At 42.0% G+C, this 22,203-nt stretch overlaps 1 protein-coding gene and 1 long non-coding RNA gene across 2 annotated transcripts in view; one reads left to right on the top strand and one right to left on the bottom strand.

The window, feature by feature from the left end:
• Positions 1-22,203, bottom strand: part of GALNTL6 (polypeptide N-acetylgalactosaminyltransferase like 6) — a 1,281,746-nt gene that overhangs the window by 6,815 nt on the left and 1,252,728 nt on the right. Inside the window, exon 12 of the mRNA XM_032148915.2 lies at positions 14,385-14,534. Within this exon, the coding sequence (XP_032004806.1) occupies positions 14,385-14,534 (150 nt within the window). The remainder of the gene's footprint in view (positions 1-14,384; positions 14,535-22,203) is intronic.
• LOC131383143 (uncharacterized) overlaps positions 1-22,203 on the top strand; it is a 26,871-nt gene extending 4,668 nt beyond the window's left edge. Inside the window, exons 2-3 of the long non-coding RNA XR_009212949.1 lie at positions 19,486-19,608; positions 20,805-22,203. This is a non-coding gene — a long non-coding RNA (uncharacterized LOC131383143). The remainder of the gene's footprint in view (positions 1-19,485; positions 19,609-20,804) is intronic.

The raw sequence follows: 22,203 nt of genomic DNA, 5'->3' as shown, positions 1-22,203 counted from the left end.
TTGGGAGGCCAAGGCGGGCGGATCACCTGAGGTCAGGAGTTCAAGACCAGCCTGAGCAACATGGAGAAATCCCGTCTGTACTAAAAATACAAAATTAACCGGGCCTGGTGGTACATGCCTGTAATCCCAACTACTCGGGAGGCTGAAGCAGGACAATTGCTTGAACCTGGGAGGCGGAGGTTGCAGTGAGCCGAGATTGCGCCATTGCACTCCAGCCCAGGCAACAAGGGTGAAACTGCAACTCGAAAAGAAAAAAAAAAAAAGAACATGGCACATGTATACGTATGTAACAAACCTGCACGTTGTGCACATGTACCCTAGAACTTAAAGTATAATAAAAAAAAAGAAATGTTTGTAATAAAAAAGTGTCAATGAGATTGTAGATGAGGGTCAGTAGGATATGAATTAGGTTGTTCTAGATTTAAGGAAGAACATATGAAAACATATATAAAATAATATGTATACCTATGCATTCAATTTATTCAACAAAAAATATATTGGGCACCTGCTATTTGCCAGGCACTATTTTAGGTGCTTGGAATATGAACTTAAAGAGACAAAAATCCCTGCCCTCCTGGAGCTTCTTTTCGAGAGGTAGGGGTGAGGTTGGGGCAGTGGGGGCACAGACAATGAGCAATGAACATAGTATGTAAACACATAGCCTGTTCAGAGGTGACATGAAAAAAATCAAGGCAGTCAGAAGGACCTGGAGTGCCAGGGGTGGGGCCAGTGTGAACATTGAATAGAGTGGCCAGGGAAAATCTCACTGAGAAGGTAACATCTGAGGAGTCTCAAAGAACGTAAGCTAATTAACCATGCAAAGAGTCTCAGACCTTTTCACCCAGAGGGAATGGCCAGGGTCTGGGCCCTAAGCAGGTATGCACCCTGGTGGTTAGAGAACAGTGAGGAAGCCAGAGTGAGGAGATGTTGTCAGAGGTGATGGAGATTGGGTCTTGTGCCACAGACCAGCAAGTCGTGTGGTATAGCTGGAGCAAGGGGAAAAATTCCAGACAAGGATATCCGAGAGGCAGGCAGGGGCCACATCATGATGAGATGGTGGTACAGTGCTAAGGCTTGACTTCTCATGAAAGTGTCTCGGAATGATCATTGGGGGATTTGAACAAGAGTCACAGGGTCTATAGTTAGGGTGGCAGTGAGGAAGATGGAGGAGGGGTAGAAAGGCATTGGACTACAGTAATAGAGAACCACAAGAGGCTACTGCAATGATTCAGATTTCAGCTGATGCAAAAACGAGAGCAATGGGGATGAGTTGGGGGTGACCCAGGGAGTGATCTGAGAAGTGAAATGCATTGTGCATTCTGAGTAATGAGATGTGAAGGTTGAGGTAGAGGGAGGAGGTGGATGTCTAGAGGAAAAGCTGTATTGAGGCAAGAAATGCAGAAGGAGAAACAGAATTGGTGTGGGAATGATAATGAGTTTCGTTTTAGGTATGACTAGTTGGAGATGCTTATGGGACATCAAGGTTTAGATGCCCAGTGAGCAGTTAGATATAGACTGGATCTCGGGGTAGCTCCTCTGTGTCAAATTGGGAGACTCGAGTTACCCCCTCCTATCAATTTCCATGTAAGTAGAAAGATTCATTTTAAGAGTGTACATTGGAAGAGGATGTTTCTGTAAGAGAGAACTCCTTCCTGTTCAAAGCCTTTTGTGTTTAATATGGCTATGAGGGAATGAAGGCTTGGAATTAAGAAACCAGTTTTAATCCTAGTTTTATCTCTGACAGTAACCTTTTGTGGTCACTTAGTTTGTCAGTGATTCAGGGTTTCCATCTGTAAAGTGAATGGAGTGGGCAGGAGGGGAGTGGGATGAGACAGGGAATTAAAAGATCTGCTTTCCCACCTCTTAGTGTTGTGCAGAAGAACAAGGTTGATATTTGACTATCCTTTGAGCCATCTGGAAGAAAGACAAATCAAGGAGGCTTTTTCTGCCTATTTTTACTGTTGGCATCTGGGAGAACGCAAATAACACCTTGATAGGCATAAAAGGGACAAAGCAGTCTTTTTGTCTACCTTTTTACTTTTTTTTTTTTTTTTTTTGACAGCTAGAATTCCTCACTGGAGGGGAAAATTGGTCTTCCTGCATCAGTGGTTAATTTGGCCAATCAGAAATAATGTTTCTTGGCTGGGCACAGTGGCTCATGCCTGTAATCCCAGCACTTTGGGAGGCCGAGGCGGGTGGATCTCCTGAGGTCCAGAGTTTGAGACCAGACTGGCCAACATAGTGAAACCCCATCTCTACTAAAAAACACAAAAGTTAGCTGGGCATGGTGGCGCATGCCTGTAATCCCAGCTACTCGGGAGGCTGAGGCACCAGAATCACTTGAACCCAAGAGGCGGAGGTTGCCGTGAGCCGAGATCACGCCACTGCACTCTAGCCTGGGCGACAGAGCAAGACTCCATCTCAAAAACAAAGAAAAGAAATAATGTTTCTTAATGCCCTGACAGAGCCCCTTGGTGTGTGTGCTGAGACGGGGCTGGCTACAGCAAACCTTCAAACCCTCCCTCTGCTCTTCTCACCAGCATTTCTGGGCTGTGGTCAAGTGATGTGCACAATCTGTCCTCAATTCTCCTGAGAGCAGCCAGGATCATAAAAAAAAAAAATCAATCCTGATGTGTTAGATGCCTGCTCTGCAATCCATTCAAACACTTCACACTCTCTTAGCAAAATTCTTAGCATGACTTACAAGGTCTTGTGTAGTCCTGCTTCTACAGATGTCTGGCCTTTTTTATATTTTTGAGACAGGTTCTCACTTTGTTGCCCAGGCTGATGCGCAGTGGCGCCACCTTGGCTCACTGCAGCCTCGACATCCTGGGCTCAAACAATCGTTCCCTCTCAGCCTGAGTAGCTGGGACCACATGCGTGCTGCCACCACACACAGCTAATTTTTGTATTTTTTTGTAGAGATGGGGTTTTGCCATATTGCCCAGGCTGGGATGTCTGATCTTATATAACTTTTTTTTTTTTTTTTTTTTGAGACGGAGTCTCGCTCTGTCACCCAGGCTGGAGGGCAGTGGCAGGATCTCGGCTCACTGCAAGCTCCGCCTCCCGGGTTCACGCCATTCTCCTGCCTCAGCCTCCCGAGTAGCTGGGACTACAGGCGCCAGCCACCACGCCCGGCTAATTCTTTTTGTATTTTTATTAGAGACAGGGTTTCACCGTGTTAGCCAGGATGGTCTTGATCTCCTGACCTTGTGATCCACCCGCCTCGGCCTCCCAAAGTGCTGGGATTACAGGCGTGAGCCACAGCGCCCGGCCCTTGTATTACTTTTAATGGTAAAAACTGCAGTTACTTTCGCACCAACCTAATAGTTCATTTTCTGTCGCACGTATGCATTTCAACTGGCTTCTTTCTGTTCTGAGAAAACCAATATCCTGCTTATCTGAGGGCCTTGCACAAGTTGGTCCGGACGTCTGGGGTCTTTTTCTCCATCACTTTCTTTACCTATCTAAAAAGGTAAAAGTCTCCATCTTTTCGGTGTCCATTTAGAAGTTAGTTTGTCACAGAAGGTTTCCTCACCCTTCTGATCTGGATAGTGCCCAGTGTTTTGTGTTCTCATATTATCCTGTACACTTCCTTTAAGTAGTATTTGTCTGCTTCCCCTCTATACTGAAATCTCCATGAGTAGAACAAGCCCATATGTTTTGCATCTTGTTTCCGTCTATCCATATCTCTTTAGCTCCCCTCAGTAAACCTGCCCCAAGTCATGTGAACATAATAGCTACTATTTGTCAAATGTGTATCTAGGCGTCAGGCAGTGCTAAGTATTCTACCCAGAGTTTCTCTCTCTCTTTTTTTTTTTTCCTACCTAAACCCACTAAAGCAACCTGAAGAGATAGTGAATGTGGACAAACAGGAAGCTAGATTCACTTATTCATTCATTCAGTGAATTTGAATTCAGTACCTATTATGTGCCACAGAGTGTTTTAGATGCTGGAAAGAGTGCATGAAAGAAAACAGAGAAAAATTCCTGCTCTCATGAAATTGATATTCTAAGATTTAGCTATAACTAAATAGTTAAAATAGTACAGAAATGTACAGTGTAGAAATATGACTAGTTAGCTCATCTATTTCTGTATGCAAATCTATTTGGAGAACTAAAATCAAATCAGAAGTTATCTTGCTGAATGCATGGTATAGTAGCGGCTAACATCAATTGAACTCTTGTTATGTGCTATGCTCTGGGTGCACTTAAATTTTTTTTTCTAATCATCAGAATAACCTGCTAAGGCACATACTAAAGTAGATAATAAAGGGAACAGAAATTCATAGTCAGAAAGTTGCGGTCCCAAAGCCAGCGTCCACAGTGGGGCCAGTGACTATTATCAGGCCCTGCAGGAGCCAGAGCCTGTGCTCTCTCTCTCCTCTCTCTCTCTCTCTTTTCTTTTCTTGAGACAGGGTCTTGCTGGGTCACCCAGGCTGGGGTGCAGGAGTGCAGTGGCATAACTCACTGTAGCCTAGTCCTGCCAAGTTCAGGTGATCCTCCTGCCTCAGCCTCCCAAATAGCTGGGACCACAGGTCTGTGCCACTATGCCCAGCTTTTTTTTTTTTTTTTTTTTGTAGAGACAGGGTTTCACCATGTTGCCCATGCTGATCTTGAACTCCTGGGCTCTAATGATCTGTCTTGGCCTTTCAAATGCCTCAGCCTCCCAAAATGCTAGGATTAGGGATGAAACATAACTCAGAGGTTAAGAACACAGACCAGGCGCAGAGTCTTTGAGTTATGTTTCATCTCTTTTCTTGGCTGAGCCAACTACCAGTCCTGCTCCCAACCCACACCTGCTTGCTAGGAAAGAATTGTCCTGATCAACAAACACTAATTTGATTTTTTCTTAGTTCCTATTAACAAGATTCTTTTCTGTTTGACAGTCTAGATCTGGGCAGGCATTCAATTCACAAAAACTTTCTCTTTATGGAAGAGCCCCAGGGGAGTCATTACAGATCCTTTCTATTTCGGAGTGACCAGAGAATGGCAGTTAAGTATGTTAGGTAATCAGTAGGGATATTGCTAAGTTGAAATGGCAAAAGTTAGAAGGTCATAACAACCTAAGTGATTTCAGCTGGGTTAGACATACAGCTAAAAATAGGATGGGAAGATAGAATTAATTATTGAAAAGGCAGCTTCATTGCTGGTGCGAATGTATAGTCCTCCTGAGAGTTAGCCTAATTCTTCTTTGACAAGGTAACTGAATTTTCAATTTGCACTGAAATTTTCTGCATAGGGATCACAACTTCTTAGGATAAAATGACATAAGTCCTCTGTTACCAAAAGGGGTATGTTGCAGACATTGGGCATCTGGTTTTCAGCAAGATGATTGAAGAGTCCAATTTTGTTTTCTTATGGGCAAGCTGGAGAATGGTGGTCTAGAAGATAATTTTACATGAATTTTTATCTGGTTGAGTAACTTCCTCCAAATGATGCTCATTAATGGATTTTGTTGCCTCTGCTATATGATAGAGGGCTCAGTGCTTGACTTTGCATTGGGATCAACAATTTAGATGAAGGCACGAATGGATGCTGATCCAATCTGTGGATGGAACAAATTATAGTTCAATTGCTATTAAGTTGAATCAAAGTGTTTAAATCCAGGTTGGGATAATTATAATAGGATAGAGTTTAATGGAAAAAAGTGGATAGCAACATAAATGTAAAAGATGACCTGTACAGGTATAAGATTGGAGAGATATGTCTGTTTAGCAAAGCAAGAGAAAAAGACTGAGATTTTTTTTCTCCAATACTGAAAGCTCATTAAGAAGCTGAGTGTGTGAAGTTAAGGCAGGAAATCAATCAACTCAGGCTAAATTAACAGAAACAATTGCTCATAGCAAAGCATGCTAGAAGCTCATAACAAAAGGTGCTAGAAACTTATTCTACTTTCTTTGTTGACAACATCTTACAATATTGTGTTCTGGGAATCATGCTACTCTCTAAGACTATCTGCAGTACATTAGGGGTGAGTGTCCAGGAGATGGAGGTAGGTTCAAATTAAGTCATATGGAGAGTAGTGGCAGGAAATTGGGCCGTTTAATTGGATTAAAGACCAGGCAGGTATTTGTTCAAATATTTGGAATCTGTCTTGAGTAAAATGAATTAAATATAATCTGTGTGGTAACCAAGGGCCAGGGAAGAGCTTTCTGGCAATTAGGACTGACCTGGGAGAGTGTGACTGCCCAACCTCTGACCACGTGTCCAGGATTTTTTAGGGACTTCATTTATCAGAACCAGAGTTGAATTACATGACTTTTAAGTTAAACTTGTTATATACACTTTCCTTATTTTTTGGTCCCAAGTCAATACCTGTCCAGAATGATTTAAAATAACAACTTCGAGCCCTTCTATCTGTCATCTTTGTGGACCGGTACATCCTCATTTTATGAACTGAGAGGCCAAAACCTGGCATATATCATAAGTTACAACAAATAGTGAAGTGTAGGCAAATGCCAAGAATTCCACCCATTCATTTTTAAATGAAAGGGATTGTTACACTGTTATCAATTTAGCTTGGCAGGTGCCTTCTTACCTGTACTTCCTGTTTGATACTATTTGCAAGTCCTTTATTATGAAAGTTAAATTATAAGAACCCCCAGAGAGCAACTAAAGAAAGTAATTTTAAATCTTTCATTTTTGGTCTTTGGGAGGTTACGTACGTAGTTTTGAGACAAAGAAATGTGTTAAGTTTCATCCAGCACAGGTTGGAGTTTATGAAGGCAGGGCTCATATCAATAATTGAACTAGTGGTTCTTTAAGCCAGTCAATGAATGCTTATTTAGGAACTTCGTATATTAGGTATTAGGCAGGCCGTGTGGACATTTTTTTAAAAGTTCTTGCCCTCAGGTAGTTGGCGGGGGTGAGGGGGCTAAGTATGTATAATATACAGTGTTTTAAGTAGAAAGAAGGAAACAAAATGCTATAGGAGTACAGGAAGAGGGGAAAATTCCAACTAGAGCAAAAGGGAGGAGTAGATTAAAGAAAGAAGGTAAAAATTAGAGCTACAAAAGTGATTTTCCATCTGACTGTCTATTAGAATCTCTCGGGACCTTTCAAAGAATATCAATACCCAGGCTTCACCTTCTAGAGAGCCTCAGTCAGTCTATCCTCATGCGAGTACATTGCCTTAATAATACACCTTTGTAATGTTTTGATACCTGGTGCTTTTATAATGTTTTAGTACTTTTTTTTTCCCTCCTTCAAGATTTTCTTAGCTATTCTCATCTCTTATATTTCCATGTAAATTTTGGAATCAGGTTATCAATTTCCACAAATAAGCCTCCTGAGATTTATTTTGTTTTGCATTAAATGTTTGGATCATTTAAAAACTGACATCTTCACAATATTGAGACATAATCCTTGAACATGACGGATCCCTCTATAGTTTTTAAGATTTTTCTTAGTGATGCTTTGTAGTTTTCTGCATAAAAGTCTTTCACATCTTTGCCGTGATTTATTCCTATTTTGTGCTTTTCACAGTGACCAAATGGAATCACTTTTAAACTTCATTTTCTATTTTTTGTTGCTAGTATATAAACAATTCATTTTCATCTTGGGCCTATGCTAAATGTATCTATTCATTTTTAAAATAGTTTAGCTGCATAATCTTTTGGATTTTCTAAATACCCTAACATGACATCTACGTATAGACTGTTTTATTTCTTCCTTTCTAATTCTTATACCTTTAAAGGTCTGTATCTTGCCTGATTACACTGATTAGATATCCTATACAAGGTTGAAAAACATGATTATAGTCAACATTCTATTTTATTCCCCATCTCTGGAGGAGAGCTTTAACATTTCACCACTAAGAGTGATGGTAGTTGTGGGGTTTTGGCTATACTTCCTATTAGATTAATTTAGTTTATTTTATTAGCTTACTTTCTGTATGGCTAAGACTATTTAGTTACATGGTAAAAACTTGAGGATTTAACAATGGACCAATGTATATAAGACCTCTTGACTTACAATAAAAGCATCACTTCAGTGCAGTGGGAAAAAACGGTCTTTTAACTAAATGGTGATTGATCAATAGCATGTCTTCGTCAATATATATCTATATCTATTTCTATCTCTGTATATGAATCAACCCTTATCTTACGTTGTACACATAAAAATATTTCAGGGAGGGCTGGGCGCGGTGGCTCATGCCTGTAATCCCAGCACATTGGGAGGCAGAAGTGGGCGGATCACTAGGTCAGGAGTTCGAGACCAGCCTGGCCAACATGGTGAAACCCCGTCTCTACTAAAAATACAAAAAGTAGCCAGGCGGCATGCGCCTGTAATCCCAGCTACTTGGGAGGCTGAGGAAGGAGACTTGCTTGAACCTGGGAGGTGGAGATTGCAGTGAGCCAAGATCACACCACTGCACTCCGGCTTGGCTGACAGAGCGAAACTCCGTCTCAAAAAATTATATATATATATATGGGAATTATAAACCGAAATGTAGAATATTAAGCAATAAAATTTCAAAGATGACTTGGAAGACTAACTACATGAAGGCCAGGATTTCCTAAACAGAACACAAAACCCACGAATCATAAAGAATAGCTTTTCATTAAGACACTCCACTAAACAGAAAAAAAGACAAGACACCAACTGGAATAAGATATTGCAATGCATACATCCAATGAGTCACTTATATATAGAAAAAAATCCCTAAAAATCTGTGTGAAAAAGCCAGACAGCCCATGTTTTGAAAATGGGCAAAAGACTCGAGTAGGTGCTGCACGAATAAGATATCAAAAATGGCTAATAAACATATCACTTTACAATCACAGAATAAAAAAGAAAAACTGACAATACCAAGTGTTGGTGAGGATGCAGAGCACCTGGATTCTTGGCAGTGCCTGTACCCTGAGCATGGCCCTTCAGGCCTTTCCATTTCAGTGCATGCTGGCCTAGATGTCACTGCATCTCTCTGCTTAAGGACTTTCTCCGGCCTTAAGAATGGTTCTGTCTATAAGAGCAGCAGGCCAGAGGTATCAAGGGAGTTGCGGTATTTATACACCATTCCAGTCAATCTTTGGTCAGGAACCTGACCAAAAAATTGACTCCCTGATGGGTGTTCTGTATACCATTTCCAGAGATCTTCAGTGGATTGAGTTCTAATTGCCTGCAGTGGTACTTGCTTGATAATCCACCCTTTATTGGCTCAGATATCTCCTCCATTTCACTTCCTCACTCCCTGTCAAGAGTTTTTGGGGCTATATCCCAAATAAACCATGTGCATTAAAATTCTTACTTTAGGTTGTATATATGGGGAAACCCAAAGTAAGACATATGCTATAACCTAATAAAATGTTTACTTAAAATGAAAAGGGCATGGGAGATAGCTCTCAATTTTGGAGGGATAAGAACTGTCAATATTGCCTAGGAGAGACTGCTTTAATGATGTGACATATTAGGATATACCTTGCCACGATGATCAATGTAAAAAGTGTATTGTCACCAACACAGATGGAAATCTTATGATCAGAAACTGTGCTAGAAGTTTTCCATAGTTTATCTCACTCAGTTATCATTATTATGTTGGTGAAGCAGTTGAAAGTCATAAAAGCAAAACAACTATTCAAGATCCCCTTACAATTTCAGGATGATTGGGGTGTATTAAGCCTGAATAACTCTAAGGGCTGATGGTCAGCTGTTATGTTGGCCAGGTTGTGAAGGATCCAGATGAGTATTGAGAGGCTAAAGCACTCTATCTTCTACTCAATGAGAAACCAAATGAAAGTCATAAAACAGAGGAATACCATGACCAGGTTTTGTGACATCTCCCTCTGACTTCAGGATGGAACATGAGGAAGGGGAAGGGGAAAGACAGGAGTCAGGGCAGCCCTTTAGGAAGCCATTGCAATAACCCAGGGGTAAGATGTGAAGACTGAACCAGGCAGGGGCTGGCCATAGAAATGGCAAAGAGTGGGTGGATTTCAGAGATATTGGCTGAGAGGGGCAGGTGACAAGTTTTAGTGACCAATGACTGGGGATAGAAATGGGTGACAAGTCTTAGTGACCAATGGGGGTTGAAGAAAAGGAAAGACAGTTTCCTGTTTGATGCTGGGTGAGGACAAATATTTTTACTGAGGTTGCCTCAACAATTCACTGTTCTTGTAACAGGGGTCCCCCTGGTGGTAAAAGAAAACCAGGAACAGGATTCCTCATCCTAGGTACCTGTTATTGTAGGAAACAGCTGTGCAACTGAACATAGCCCCAGCATCATAGAATAAGGATGCTCTTCTCCTTTTGTGGTGGCAAAGAGCCACATCTAAAAATAACTAAAAGCAGAGTGAGAGTTGCTGAAACCAGGAAGCAAGGCCCGAAAACAACTTTCATCCACTCAAGGAAGGTGGCTTCTGGGCACCTTCTCTCTCCAAGATATCTCCATGTAGCTGGGAGGGAGGGGTTGGCTGGTATCAGTGACACTGAATCCAAGGCACTGGGGAACTCTCCTAGGAAATATTCATCTTATTCCTTAAGAGCATGGCAGAGGAAATAGTAGAAACTTTAAAGCCAGATTCACCTGTGTTTGAATCCACATATCTGCTAGTATCAGTTTCTTCCTGTGTCAATTATACACAATAGTACCTAAGTGGTTACTAAGTGGTTATGAGGTTTGAGATAATGTGTGTAAAGCACCAGCTCGATGCCTAAATTGGAGATGATGATGATGATGATGATGACTTTAGGAACTTAGGAGATGGCTCACACAGCCCTTCAGGCAATTAGTAGAGGGCTCTGATTGACTCATGAATATGCTTATAAAAAGTGGGAATTCCAGGCTGGGCGTGGTGGCTCATGCCTGTAATCCCAGCACTTTGGGTGGCTAAGGTGGGCGGATCCCCTGAGGTCAGGAGTTCGAGACCAGCCTGGTCAACATGGTGAAACCCCATCTCTACTAAAAATACAAAATTAGCCGGGCATGGTGGTCACGCCTGTAGTCCCAGCTACTTGGGAGGCTGAGGCAGGAGAATCGCCTGAACCTGGAGAGAATCGCCTGAACCTGAGAGAGGAGGTTGGAGTGAGCCAAGATCATGCCATTGCACCCCAGCCTGGGCGACAAGAGTGAAACTCCGTCTCAAAAAACAAACAAAACATCCAAAACTGCCAGAAGCCCCCAGAGCCAAGTACTGCATCCAAATAGACAAGGTAGCACACCAGAGAGATTTCTCTTTGTGCTTTTTCTCTTTATGCCTTAGGCATAGCCCTTGGAAAAAAACAAGAGGAATTTTCTAAAACAGGTGTGTCTGAATGGGCCTGAATCATCCACCAAGATGTGATATTTCAGAAACTTTCCATTTTGAGCCTTTGCATGTGTCTGATTAAGTATAAATACCTTGCTTGCTGTATAAATACACATGGAGTGTAACCTTTTGCTAAGTAATGCAAGACCAACAGCTACAAAAAGCTGAGAAGAGAGCCACAGCACAATTGAATCTAGTGGTTTCCTTTCACAAATCCCTTAGGATCCTGGAAAGATTTAGTATTAAAGCTCATAAGAGTTTCCCCTTGAAACCACTGCAGCCTGTTTTTTTTCTCCCCAGAAGCTCTGTGTATTAGTTGGTCTTATCCATCTGTAAGCTTTTATAAGCTCCCTCATAAAAACAATTGCATTTTCTTGGCTTAATTGCATATTATTGAGTGGTTGGTGTGTCATGCTAGAAGTGTACAGTAATGAGAAATGTTCTGTTCATTAGGGACCACCAACATACTAAGCAAATGGCCAATCAGCTATTTTATTGATGTGCGCAGAAAGTAACTCCTTAGATGTCAGAATATAATCATTAAAAAAAACCTTACTTTATTGCACCACACACAGGCTGTATCATGTTGAATAGCAAAATAGTTTGATAAGATGAATCATTTATTATACATTTCATAAAGAAGACAATGAGGTTTTCCTATTGCAGTGATATTCCCCCAGCCTCATTTTTATCAGATACCATCTTCTGAGCTCCATTCATTCTAGATTGTTTTGTAGAAGGATATAACAACTGAATTTTTTTTTTTTTTTTTTTTGAGATGGAGTTTTGCTCTTGTCACCCAGGCTGGAGTGCAGTGCAATGGTGTGATCTTGGCCCACTGCAACTTCTGCCTCCCAGGATCAGGCAATTCTCCTGCCTCAAGCCTCCCGAGTAGCTGGGACTATAGGCATGTGCCAACATGCCTGGCTAATTTTGTATTTTTTAGTCCAGATGGGGTTTCACCATGTTGGCCAGGCTTGTCTTGAACTCCTGACCTCAGGTGATCTGCCCGCCTCTCCTCCCAAAGTGTTGGGATGACAGGCGTGAGCTACCACACCCAGCTCAACTGATGTTTTGTAATTTTGCTAGACACAGCCACAACCTGCCAGGTGTTTGGGCGGGGGTGGGATGCAGAATAAACTTATACAAACAAGTCCACCTTTGGGTGAGTATAGTTTTAGGAGCTCATCTCTAAGAGGTGGAAACCAGAATGCTTATTAAGTAAGGCAACAAGTAACATAACCAGTCCTCCCTCTCCCCACACTGACTCTCCACCATTTCTCTCCTTTAGCTTTCTGTAATTTGGGGGGACACTGACCTTGTCTCAGCCACAGGATGGCCAAGTTCATGAATAAAGTGGGGGAGATTCCATTTTCCTTATAGCCTGAGGCAAGGCTGGCCTCAGAGTGTGAAAAAGCAAACAGAAGTCATCTTCTCCCTGGCTGAGAAGGCCCCAGCAGGTCCATGGATTTGAGGGGGCAGAATGGAGCTTATGGAGTAATTGCTAATTGACAGCCAAGTTCTATCCCCGAAAGCAAAGAATTTGAAAAGCAATTTTGTATAGTATTCTAAAAAGCTGTCAAAAGGAAACCATAAAAATATTTTCAAACAATAACTTAATTGCTCTTTATTTTATTCTCTCAATAAAATGTGACTTTACATATGTTTTTGAATTTTTCCTACCATTCACTGTTAACTTTATAATTTTTGAAACTTTTTAAATTCCCCAAATAAATTCTTCTTTGCTACATTTGGGCAGGATTTTGGTGAAAATATAAATGGGTCAGTTTGTGTATAAGGATTGCAGCAGTTATATCTACATAGATATATAAATATTTGTGTAAACATCATTGTCTTAACTCAGATAGGTCCCAAGCAAGTGAGCCTGAGATACATAAAAAATGAATGCATGCCACAATCTATGTGTATGTGTGTTGTGAATGGTGATGTTAAAAATTATGCACGTGTGGTTTTGCTTATTGGATATGTGGTTCCTCTTTTTGGGAGTGTTCTGAATTAAACCTAGACCCATCCCTTGTTCTGGCTCAAAGCCATTTTTCAATCATAATTGATTGTGATGGCCATACTTATAACAAGCGAAGCCAAAAGCTTGCCCCTTTCTACACACTCGATTTTCCCCTTCAACTTTGCTGGTGATCTCCGGATGTGTGAGCCAAGTGTGTGTATGTATGACTAGGTAAAACTTTAAATCAAAACTCCTTCCTTCCTCTCTTCCTTCCTTCTTTCCTTCCTTCCTTCCTTTCTTCCTTCCTTCCTTCCTTTCTTCCTTCCTTCTTTCCTTCCTCCTTCCCTCCCTGCCTTCCTGCCTTCTCTCTCTCTTTTCCTTCCTTCCTTCCTTCCTTCCTTCCTTCTTTCCTTCCCTCCCTCCTTCCTTCCTTCTTTCCTTCCTCCCTCCCTGCCTTCCTGCCTTCTCTCCCTTTTCCTTCCTTCCTTCCTTCTTTCCTTCCTTCCTTCCTTTCTTCCTTCCTTCCTTCCTTTCTTCCTTCCTTCTTTCCTTCCTCCTTCCCTCCCTGCCTTCCTGCCTTCTCTCTCTCTTTTCCTTCCTTCCTTCCTTCCTTCCTTCCTTCCTTCCTTCCTTCCTTCCCTCCCTCCCTCCTTCCTTCCTTCTTTCCTTCCTCCCTCCCTGCCTTCCTGCCTTCTCTCCCTTTTCCTTCCTTCCTTCCTTCCTTCCTTCCTTCCTTCCTTCCTTCCTTCCTTCCTTCCTTCCTTTTCTGTCTCTCTCTCTCCTTCTCTCTCTTTTTCTTTTCTTAACAGAGTCTTGCCCTGTCACCCAGGCTGGAGTGTAGTGGCACAATCTTGGCTCATTGCAATCTCCCCCTCCCATGCTCAAGGATTCTCCTGCCTCAGCTTCCTGAGTAGCTGGGATTACAGGCACCCACCATTACGCCTGACATTTTTTTGTATTTTTAGTAGAGACGGGGTTTCACTATGTTGGTCAGGCTTGTCTCAAACTCCAACCTCAGGTGATCTGCCCACCTCGACCTCCCAGAGTGCTAGGATTACAGGTGTGAGTGACTGTGCCAGGCCTAAAACAGTGTGTTTTCAAAGAAAACTTTGAGTAAGAATAACTTAAACCACAATAATTTGAGAATGACCACAGTGGACTGACTCTTACCTTCCGGTATCCCCAGAGCTGGTTCCCCTTCATGCCATGACAGTCATAGAGTGTAACGGGGCTGTTGTGTGAGATCGCATCAAAGCAGAATTTCCGGGTATGCAGTGGCTCACCAGGTCGAATATCTTCTCTCCATCCAAAGGTAAAAAGCTAGCAAAGCAACAGTAGCAGAAAAGCTGCAGTGAGTTTGATTTGGAGAGAAGATGCAAGGGCAGGGGAAGGCATGTCTTTTAGCAATGTAGAGCTCCTGCTTTGTGATCTACCAAAAAGAGCTAAGTCTCAGCCTAACAGAGGTGTTGGAAAAGGCACATGTCGTAAAGTGCTGTAGCAGTAACAGCTGCACTTTTGGTCCAGGCTGCCAAAAAACACAAATGAAGAGTTTCCAATCAGGTACCAGAGAAAATACAGAGGGTGGTGGAAAAAGAGATGCAGGGAGGGGCATGGAAGAAGGAGATTGAAGGAGAAGGAGTAAGAGGACAGAGGGAGGAAAGATAGAAGGGAGAGCGAGGAGGGTCAGAGAGAGAAATAAAGTCTTTGTTTGTTTGTTTATTTGTTTTGAGACGGAGTCTCACCCTGTCTCCCAGGCTGGAGTGCAGTGGCACGATCTCAGCTCACCGCATCCTCTGCCTCCCAGGTTCAAGTGATTCTCCTGCCTCAGTCTCCCGAGGAGCTGGGATTACAGGCGCATGCCACCACGCCCAGCTAATTTTTGTATTTTTAGTAGAGATGGGGTTTCACCATGTTGGCTAGGCTAGTCTCAAACTCCTGACCTCAGGTAATCTGCCCGCATCAGCCTCCCAAAGTGCTGGGATTACAGGCGTGAGCCACTGTGCCTGGCCAGAAAGTCCTTAATAACACTCTACGGTCTTTATTTAGCTAAAATGTTACTGGAACAAATCCTACACAGTTTGCCGAAATTTGCAGATTAGCTAAAGAGACAGAGTAGAGATGAGCCGAATTGATGCTAGCACCTTGAAAAACCTAATGTAAAGGAAAGCTAAGCTTGATGAAGTGAAGAGTGGGCCAATTAATTTCTCTAGGGTTGGTAAGAGTAATTCTGCAGGGCAATGTAGAAAATTTTAGATTGTAACTCACAGTAAGAAATGCAGTTCACACACACACACACACACACAGACCTCTCCTGATTCCAATAGAAACAGAAGTTTCATGAAATGATATTTACCCTTACTGAGTTTAATTGACTCTGATATTCCATCCAACACATTCCTATCCTAGTCCAGCCTCTCCAATCCTATCCACCCCGTTCTATTATATTAAAAATGTGACTTATGATGCACTAAGTTGGCTTTACAATGTATTAACAAGCAAACAAGCAACACACCTGTAGGGAAGAGCATTTGCTTGAGTTATTTGAACTGTACAACAAATAAGGGTATTTGAAAGGTACAGTAGGAGAAATCCTTAAGTAAGTGTGAAAATGGACAAGAGGAGCCCTGTGATTGCTCCCAATTCTAAAATCCCAGGAAGGTTATGTAATTCTTACAATAGGACTTACAGCAGGCTGGCTGTGGGAAGCCAAACCGTGAATTGCAAAGTAAAAAAGAGCTGTCAGGAAAACCCTGTGGATATAAAAGAAAGCACAACGCTGAGCTGTATGCAGATAATACATTATGCCCTGACCAGGCCCTCAGTATATTTCAGCTGTTAGGTTCCACCTAGGAAAGGCAATGTAGAGAACCTGGTAAAATTCCAGGAATGGCTAACAAAAATAGTTAAGTGGTGAGGAATCTGAAGACAAATGCAAAGAACTGGGTTAAGTGGTCTCAAGAAATGATCTAAACAAGCACATGAACAGCGACCTTCTCAATCATGGCCACTGCATACTCTGTTACCCTGGAAGACAGGATAAAAGAGAAGATTTCATACAGAAGAACAAGGGGTTTTTAGAATAGGCGTTTGAAATAAATTCATGAAGAGGAATTGTGTAGTCTTTTTTCCTAGAGTTTTTAAAGTATAATTGTGAGCTGAGACATTTTTAGATTCATTTAAATCCTGCAGAGAAGAATGACTTCTCAAGGAAGTGTCTATTCAGATTTTGATCACTGTCTTCTATTCAGGACTCACTGCTCTCTTGGATTTTGAAGCACTGTGCACCTCTGTTATCCTATAACTGTCTCACCACCCTCTCTTTCATGCATCTCTTCACTGCAGGTGTTGCTCAGGGTTCTCTCTTGGACCCTGTCCTTGCACCTCCCCTGATTGGTCTTTTACACTCTCATTTCAACTCTCACCAGTATGCTGGTTACTCATCATCCATCTTATGTCCAGTTCCTTGCAGAATTTCCCAGCTGCACATCCCATGGACATCTCAGATCCAGCATATTCTAAATGCAATTGATTTTCTTCTCTTCTGCCCTGTTCCTGCTCCTTTATTTTGGTTTAATTGGTGGTCATGTCATGCACCTTATCAACCTTGGAGTCTTGAACTCCTTTGTCTCCCTTACCATCTTCATCTAATCAATGACCAAGTCTTACCACTTTTGTTTTATAAACGTTTCTGGAATTTGTTCATTCCCTTCTATGCCCACAACCATTGCTCTCAATAGCTCTTGCAATGATGTCCAAACTGGCTTCTTTCCCACCTGCCTTTTTTGGTTACCACACATCTGCCTTCCTCAGCCTCTAGGGAAGTCTGTTGGAAAGGCCTATGTGACCTTGTTCCCTCTCAATCTAAAATCTCACAACCTTTTCACATAACCCCTAGAGAATAAAGTTCAAACTCTTTGACCTCTTAGGAACTCTCTGGCCTTTGCTGTTCTTTCCACCTACGTTCCTTTCCTTCAAGTTTATGTTCCAGCAATGCTAAAACCTGTGTAGTTCTCACACAAACCAGGCTGTGTATTTCCTTCTGTGCCATGTTCGTGTAAATCCCTCTGGTTGGAAAGCAGATATTCACTAGCCAACCTAGGTAATGCTCATCTGTCATGTAAGATTAAGTTCAAGTGTCCACTTATCCAGGAAGTCGTCCTCTTTGAACTGCTTACTCCTTTCCATCCCTTACCTGTTTCATCATGATTGTCCACTTATGTTTCTCTATCCCTCCCTAGACAGTGAGATCCTTGGTTGCAGGGCTTGGAGCATTTTTACCTTTGTGTTTCCAGCACCCAGAACAATTTATGACACACAACACATCCTCAATTAAATTTCTATTGAATAAATAAAACCCACAATTATCTGTTATTATATGTCGAGATAACTATCAAAATGAATGAATGAGTTTGTGCTGTTTAATTACAGCAATAACAATGATAATGCTTATATTTTGAATTTTCAACTTTGATGACTCTGGATTCAGTTACCTATTATTGGAATAGAAATTAATAGAAATTTCCCGGCCAACAAACCTGCCATTGGCTTTGATTAAATCTTTATTTTATTTAAGTAGCACATTTCCCTTGTACTATAGGCAGTCCAACCAATGCAGGAACAAGTGGTTTTGATTGATTTATTTCCCTCTCTGTCTCCATCTCTCTGTCTTTGGTTTTTATACACTCAGAAGGCCAGAGCTGAAAGGGAATGTAATCACTACCTAATACAGTCCTTCATGAGTCAGTTGAGGAAAATCAGGCCTGCAGAAAATGAGTGTCTTGCTTCTGTCACACCTCAAGAGTCCCCCCTTCTTTGGTAGATGGCCTTTTCATGCTTTTTACTAAATGCATCAGTTAAGTCCAAAAGAATACCTCTGTTACAGCAAACACTGGCAAAGCTGTCTGTTGGGCAACTTTATTCACCTATTGTCACAATTATATCTGAGGGCATCCTTAGGTGACTTCTGTTTCTTGTTTCTGGGTATTGTAGTGCCATGATCATGCTTAGATTTGTAGCCTGATGGTTAGCCTGTCATTTTCACAGTGTTTTATGTATTATTATTATTACCTGTTGATTACTTTCCTGCATCCAAGGTGATACATCTTCAGATTGTATCAATTACTTTATTCTTCTACACCTACGATTAGCTAATTTTTTTTCTCTCTTAGGTCTTTGAAATACTTCTTATTGCCATTTATCTTATCTCAGTGGCCATGTCAAACCAATCAGGCATTGAGTCTTTTCATTGGCCCATTTTCCTATCTGCAAGCTTGTCAAAGCAGAAACAAATAGACATTATGAAATTATATTCACTGAATTATATTCATTGTTTGCTTTGGGTAATGTCATTGTGACATTTATAGTTTGTCTTCACCCTTGGCCTGCTCTTATTGACAGAAGAATTTAGATTTTCTTCAGGTTTCCTGTACAATAACCCTTGAATTCTTTTCAACCTTAAATTCCTCAGTGTTAAAGTAAGTTGATGTTAATTTCTCCGCTTTCTTCTTTTGAATGATCCTTTAAAACATAGATTTACAATGTATATTAGTCCATTCTCACACTGCTAATAAAGACATACCCAAGACTGGGTAATTTATAAAAGAAAGAGGTTTAATTGACTCGCAGTTCAGCATGGCTGGGGAGGCCTCAGGAAACTTACAATCATGGTAGAAGATAAAGCAAACACATCCTCCTTCACATGGCGACAGCAAGGAGCAGTGCCAAGCAAAAGGGGGAAGAGCCCCTTATAAAGCCATCAGATCTCATGAGAACTCACTATCATGAGAACAACATGAGGGTAACCACCCCCATGATCAAATTACCTCCCACTGGGTCCCTCCCACAACATGCGGGGATTATGGGAACTATAATTCAAGATGAGATTTGGATGGAGACACAGCCAAACCATATCATTCTGCCCCTGGCCCCTCCCAAATCTCATGTCCTCACATTTCAAAACACAATCATGCCCTTCCAATAGTCCCCCGAAGTCTTAACTCATTCCAACATTAACTCAAAAGTCTAAGTCCAAAGTCTCATCTGAGACAAGGCAAGTACCTTTCGCCTATGAGCCTGTAAAATCAAATGCAAGTTGGTTACTTCCTAGATACAATGTGGGTACAGGCATTGGGTAAACACAGCCATTCCGTATGGAAGAAATTGGCCAAAACATAGGGACTGAAGGCCCCATGCAAGTCCAAAATCCAGTGGGGCAGTCATTAAACCTTAAAGTTCCAAAATGATCTCCTTTGACTCCATGTCTCACATCCAGGTTATGCTGATGCAAGAGGTGGGCTTCTACGGCCTTGGACAGCTCTGCCCCGTGGCTTTACAGGTTACAGCCCCCTCCCGGCTGCTTTCGCAGGCTGGCATTGAGTGCCTGTGGCTTTTTCAGGTACGTGGTGCAAGCTGTCAGTGGGTCTACCACACTGGGGTCTGGAGGATGGTGGCCCTCTTCTCCCAGATCCACCAGGTAGTGCCCCAGTGGGGACTCTGTGTAGGGGCTCCAACCCCACATTTCCCTTCTGCACTGCCCTAGCAGAGGTTCTCCAAGAGGATCCCACCACTATAGCACACCTCTGCCCGGACAGCCAGGCATTTCCATACATCCTCTGAAATCTAGGTGGAGGTTCCCCAAGCTTAATTATTGACTTCTGTGCACCCACACGCCCAACACTACATGGAAGGTGCCAAGGCTTGGGGCTTGCACCATCTGAGTCAATGGCCTGAGCTGTACCTTGGCCCCTTTTAGCCATGCTGGAGCTGAAGTATCTGGGACACAGGGCACCATGTCCTGAGGCCACACAGAGCAGGGGGGCCCTGGGCCTGGCCCAAGAAACCATTTTTGACTCCTAGACCTCTGGGTCTGTGATGGGAGGGGCTGCTGTGAAGTTCTCTGATTTGCTCTGGAGACATTTTCCCTATTGTCTTGGTGATTAACATTTGACTCCTCATTAATTGTGCAAATTTCTGTAGCAGGCTGGAATTTCTCTCCAGAAATTTTTTTTTCTATCTCATCATTAGGCTGCAAATTTTCCAAATTTTGTGCTCTGCTTCCTCCTGAATGCTTTGTCACTTAGAGATTTCTTCTGCCACATACCCTAAATCATCACTCTCAAGTTCAAATTTCCACAGATCTCTAGGGCAGAGGCAAGATGCCACCAGTCTCTTTGCATAACAAGAGTGACTTTTACTCCAGTTCCCAACAAGTTCATCATCTCCATCTGAGACCACCTCAGCCTGGACTTCATTGTCCTTATCATTACCAGCATTTTGGTCAAAGTAATTCAACAAGTCTCTAGGAAGTTCCAAACTTTCCTGCATTTTCCTGTCTTCTGAGCCCTCCAAATCTCTAGCAAGTTCCAAACTTTCTCACGTTTTCCTTTCTTCTCCTGAGCCCTCCAAACTGTTCCAACCTCTGTCTGTTACCCAGTCCCAAAGTTGCTGCCACATTTTCAGGTATCCTTATAGCAGCACCCTACCCTACCAGTATCAGTTTACCGTATTAGTCTGTTCTCATGCTGCTAATAAAGACATACCTGAGACTGGGTAAATTATAAAGGAGAGATGTTTAACTGATTCACATTTCAGCTGGCTGGGAAGGCCTCAGGAAACTTACAATCATGGCAGAAGGGGAAGCAAACACATCCATTGTCACATGGCGGCAGCAAGGAGCAGTGCCAAACAAAAGGGGGAAAAGCGCCTCATAGAACCATCAGATCTTATGAGAACTCAGTCACTATCAGGAGAACAGCATGAAGGTAACTGCCCCTAAGATTAAATTACCTCCCACTGGGTCCCTCCCATGACACGTGGGGATTATGGGGACTACAATTCAAGATGAGATTTGGGGACACAGCCAACCATATCACAATGTTAACTCTTATTTCTTTGCTTTAATATTAATGTGTGTCATGTTGCCTGGGTCTGTTTGTATTATATGAATAAGGTCACTGGATTTGGTACTGCAAATACACTTATTATCTCTTGCTCTTGCTACCTGACTTGAGACAACAGAAAATATTTTTCTCTGTCTGGATTGTGATGTTTTATTTCATTGTTATGAGGTTTGCAGAAACCTGAGATACAGCATCTTTCTCCTTGCAGTTTGCACCCATCAGTATGCTCTGTCTTGATAATGAGACTCTTTTTTCCCAAAGAGAGAAAAAAGAAAGGAAAAGAATCTGTCCCCTGGATGCACACATTTGCTTGCTTCTGTCTTTGTGAACCTTCCCCTAGGCCCTGGAAAGGGAGCCCGTGTTTGCTTCCTTGGGAGGACGAAAGCTGGGCTGCAACACTTGCTCCCCAGCATGACATCGAAGCCTGCTGCTGGGCCTGCAGAGTGGGAACAGCCAAACTAGGCCAAGGGGGTTCCTCCTTCTCCCCACTCCTCTCCCTTGGACTCAGTGGGAGCTGGGGATTATTCTTTCCAGACCTTATAGTCTTATTAGGATCTATTTTTGTTTTTCTTTCTTGATCCCTAGAGGAAGCATAATGCTACCACGATATCAAACAGCTATGCAGATTGCCCTGACAAAATGAATCATACATTTGCTTCCTTCACAGAAACCACATTAGTCACCACCAGTGTTCTGCAGTAGAAGGCATTTTCTTATACAGGTCCTTCAATGGACTTTTTTTTATTTCCCATGTAACAATTTTGTTTTTTCCTTTTTTTTATTTTTGCCACTTTTTTTTTTTTTTTTTGGAAAAAAGATTATTTCAACTCTAATAAGTCTCCTTTTGTGTTCTTTGAATGTTTTTGAATTAAAAAGAAAATCCATAATTGTCATGTTCCGATATGCCTTCCTCATGCAGGAATTTTAATCTAAATGTAGAAGAGTGATTCCTAATTCTTATAAGTCACTGAGTGACACATTGAATAAAGCTTACAGTTAATTACTGGCGAATGAAACAGCTTGTAATGTTTTAACCTCCAAGTCAATATATGGCAATATTTAAATATGATGCATTTTCCACCACTTATCAA

Source organism: Hylobates moloch, unplaced genomic scaffold, assembly GCF_009828535.3.
Source record: "Hylobates moloch isolate HMO894 unplaced genomic scaffold, HMol_V3 SCAFFOLD_3, whole genome shotgun sequence".
In the NCBI taxonomy this organism is placed as follows: Eukaryota; Metazoa; Chordata; class Mammalia; order Primates; family Hylobatidae; genus Hylobates; species Hylobates moloch.
The sequence above is the reverse complement of the archived record's forward strand: the minus strand, read 5'-3'. Positions and strand labels throughout refer to the sequence as shown.